The sequence below is a fragment of the Bidens hawaiensis genome, unplaced genomic scaffold, assembly GCF_021521415.1.
Source record: "Bidens hawaiensis isolate Kalapana, Puna unplaced genomic scaffold, B.hawaiensis_p1.1 tig00003653_1, whole genome shotgun sequence".
NCBI lineage: Eukaryota > Viridiplantae > Streptophyta > Magnoliopsida > Asterales > Asteraceae > Bidens > Bidens hawaiensis.
In genome coordinates this window covers 451822-455457 of record NW_027491209.1, presented here as the reverse complement: position 1 = coordinate 455457, position 3636 = coordinate 451822, and the positions used below count along the sequence as shown (strand labels likewise).

The following is a 3636-nucleotide window of genomic DNA, read 5'->3' as shown; positions in this document are numbered from 1 at the left end:
ACTTCTATACTTTATCCATAAAAAATTTGTTTTTATATTGTTCACCACTTTAGAATCCGGCTCCTTATTTAATCATCCTTTTCTTTTGTTACTCAGTGACCCTCTGCCCCTCTCTCAATTCGTAACGCGACACTACTCCTTTAAAACGACGCTACTATAAGATCTTCCTGACTGATCGAAGTAATCATGTTTGGTGCAATTCATTAGGTCAGTGGTAGGGGTAGCCTCCGCTACCCCTCAACCTTTTAACTGTAGTGTAAATAAATAATATTTTGGCCGGTTTTCGTGTTTCGTTACCACTGGAAAAAAATAACATTACCCCTTTGATTTTAAGCCCAACCAATTTAAGTTTTAAACCCATCAAAAGCCCAAGCCCAAACCAAAAAACCTAATAACCCAACTCAACCCAACAACCGAACCAAACCAAAACCGATTCATTAATCCATTTACAACAGCAGCAATCGCTTCACAGTTCTGAGTTCACTGCTTCATACCACACCACAGTGTCGGCATCCACACCACACCACAGCGCCAGCCGCCGCCTCGGCGGTCGCTCCACACCACAACGCCGACCGCCAGACTACATCTACACTGCCGCACGACATCGCACTAGTCACCACAGTCCACAACCACTGCCCGCCTCTCCATCTTTCCGGTAAGATTTTTCGTTTTCTTGTGTAAATTAGAATTAAATTGGGATATAGTGTTTATGTTTAAATAGGAATTGATTAGGTATTTAAGGTTCTTGTTTAAATTGAAATTGATTTGCTTTTAGTTTTATGTCTAAATTGGCGAATTGGACTTCATTATTGATATTAGGTGGCCAAAACATTAAAAGATCGGCATAGTCGCTCATATGGGCATATATATCCGGATAGAGGATAGTCTAGATCTTGATTCACTATTTCCCTTTTGAAACTTTGGATGATAGACCATCTATGACTAGTTATCATCCTAATCAAATAGATAAAATAAGAAGAGCATATCTTGTTAAATAAGTTTTTCAACCACGAGGTCATAAATTTAAATGGTCAAACTATTGTAGTGGCCGGAGACGTTTTAATGTCAAATGGTTGATAAACATGATTGGTTGGAGTATAGCACTAAACAAGAAAAAGGGCATATTGCTTATATTGTTTCTTGTTTAATGGAAGTGTTGGTAATTAAGATGGAAGAGAGACTTTTGTTAGTAAAGGCTTTTGTAATTGGATAAACCGGGTGCCACAAAGGAACATATTGGAGAAGTTAAAAGTGTTTATAATAATCCGGTGCAAAAATGTGACAATCTTTTGAACCAAAAACGATTCTATAAGGCGAATGTCACTAAGCATAGTAATAAAGAAAAGATTGCAAATTGGTATCGTTTATTTGTTGTCGTGTTTTTTATATTTGTTTCGTTAACATTGTATGAAATATGAGAATAAAATTTTTAAGCGCTACCCCTATGTTTCAAGTCTAGATCCGCCACTACATTAAGTCCAATATATGCGCCCATCGAACACAAAACGACAAACATATATGTGGAAATTAAACGTGTTATACTACTTATGTATTTTATTTTTTAACACGCAATTTATTATTCATTCAAATAAGTGAATAACTGCCCACCCACCTTAATTCATCCGTACCACTTCAGGGACAAATAAATCGAGCTGTACTCAACTACCACTTTAACTCACCTTTATAAATTCCCCACCTTTCACCTGCATTTATCATTGCTTCATTCCTTTCTTGTCTAATTCCACCTCTCATGAGACGACCACAACCTCTTCAATTAATATCATCACCATCAATTCAATTCATTCCTAATCATGGAGTCTCCCACGTACTACCCGCCACCGCTACACCACTCCTCTCGCCCTACCTTAGGCTTTCCTCTAGGCACCGCTTTGCTTTTGATCGTGATCTTCAGCCTCAGCGGCATATTCTTTTGTTGCTATCACTGGGACAAGCTAAGGCACCTTCGCGGTTCATTCGATGACGAGGACAACGACGACGATCACTCCACTTCCAAACCTAAACCTAAATACTCTGTAAGTTAGTTAAATTACGCTGGCTCTGATACCATATAAGATAATAAAAGAATGATATATAGATTTTATTAAATAAATAATTGTTACAATATATAGTGATAAATCAAACCAGGCATGTGGGCCTGATACTAAAACCCTAAATACTATTATGAGATTTGTGACAATGAAATTAATTTGATTTGTGTTTAATTTAACAGGACAAATTGGAGATTGAGAACGAGAGTTTCCCGGTGGTAATGCCCGGAGATTGGATTGCGCGGTTCATAGCATTGCCGTGTCCGTGTGAACCGGCGAGACAAGAAAAGGTGATTGTGGAACAAGTGAAGATGACTCAAAAGCCACCCCATGTAGCTGTCACAATCTTTTAAACACATATAAACTACCTTTGTATATATTTATATATATTTGTTTGATTAAAATTTACAAAATCAATTACATGATGATTCTTCTTCTACTTCTTCTTTTTCACTTTGGTTATTTGTAACTCAAAAGGGAAATTTAGTGTGCATATTTTCCACTCTTTGCTAATTTATATAAAAAAATTATATTTAATGAAAAATATAGGTGGTAAATCAGGTTGAGTTGACGTGTGGTATTGTTTAAACGGAACGCGGCGTATATTTCTATTCGTGTTGAAAACAACAATTCTAAGTCTCATATACACTTAAAATCATGTAACCTGAACATGATTTAGATATTTCATTCATCTAAACATGCCTAATGAGTAGATATGTAATAATCAAGTTGAAAAATGTTTATCGAGCTGATAAGAGGTAAACGAATGCGTTAAACGTGTAATAAATAGGTTAGTGGGTTATCTGGTGGATCGGCATGTTTAATTAAACAAGCTAACATAAACACAACCGGTGTATTAAATGAGTTTGATATGATATCCAAAACTTGATTATTTATTTGTCGTGTGGGATTGTCCCAAGACAAATACAAGGAATTGAGATTTTTTTTAGGTTGAACATATTCTTATTTTTCATGCCAGATTGATCATACACATGAGTTGTTTCACGTATGATGGTAATTTAGTTAAACCTTCATTGTAATAAGCGAATAAAAGGTGAAACGCAACCACATTATCATATAACACCTGACGACCATGGTGATTTTTTTTCTTTATTTCATGATAATAATTTATGTTAAACTTTCTTTGTATTAATTAAGTGAATAAAGGTGACACATCCATAAAACAAAAGAAGCTCTAGTTTCGTGAAATTTTCAATGTTATTTTACAGCCTAAACCTTAACCGTACTTCATTTGGTTTGATGACAAACGTGATTTACTTTTCAAATAGTGGTTAGGGGGTTCGTTCTCTCACTATAGATGTTTTGTAAATAATATATTTGCGGTAAAAAAATATTACAGTCTAATACTACTTACAATATGAATGCGATGTTTTGATATTTTAAAGATTCAAATTAAACGGAGAGGCCCCCTTGTTACCAATAAAAGCATGTTTCATTCTATTTGGTTACCTGTAGTCTTGCCTATTTATGGAGAAGTAAAATCTAAATTTACTTGCTGCCAATTATGTTCTGTACTTGTAAGAAATAAAAACTTTTCTCATGTGGTAAATATACCATCTAAATTTAC

The 3636-nt window shown here is 35.1% G+C and overlaps 1 protein-coding gene across 1 annotated transcript; it reads left to right on the top strand.

Annotated features, from left to right (window-relative positions):
* Positions 1–1588: 1588 nt before the first annotated feature.
* Positions 1589–2476, top strand: LOC143624020 (uncharacterized protein At5g65660-like). Its single transcript, XM_077094777.1, has 2 exons — positions 1589–2033; positions 2231–2476. Exons 1-2 carry the CDS (start codon positions 1812–1814, stop codon positions 2399–2401), a joined length of 393 nt encoding a protein of 130 aa, XP_076950892.1. The 5' UTR covers positions 1589–1811; the 3' UTR covers positions 2402–2476.
* Positions 2477–3636: the final 1160 nt, after the last annotated feature.

Bases quoted from the DNA above. Each gene is read 5' to 3' on its own strand.
- LOC143624020 (XM_077094777.1), top strand. From the start codon at position 1,812: ATGGAGTCTCCCACGTACTACCCGCCACCGCTACACCACTCCTCTCGC. The intron at 2,034-2,230 runs GTAAGTTAGTTA...TTAATTTAACAG, and splicing joins AACCTAAACCTAAATACTCT to GACAAATTGGAGATTGAGAA.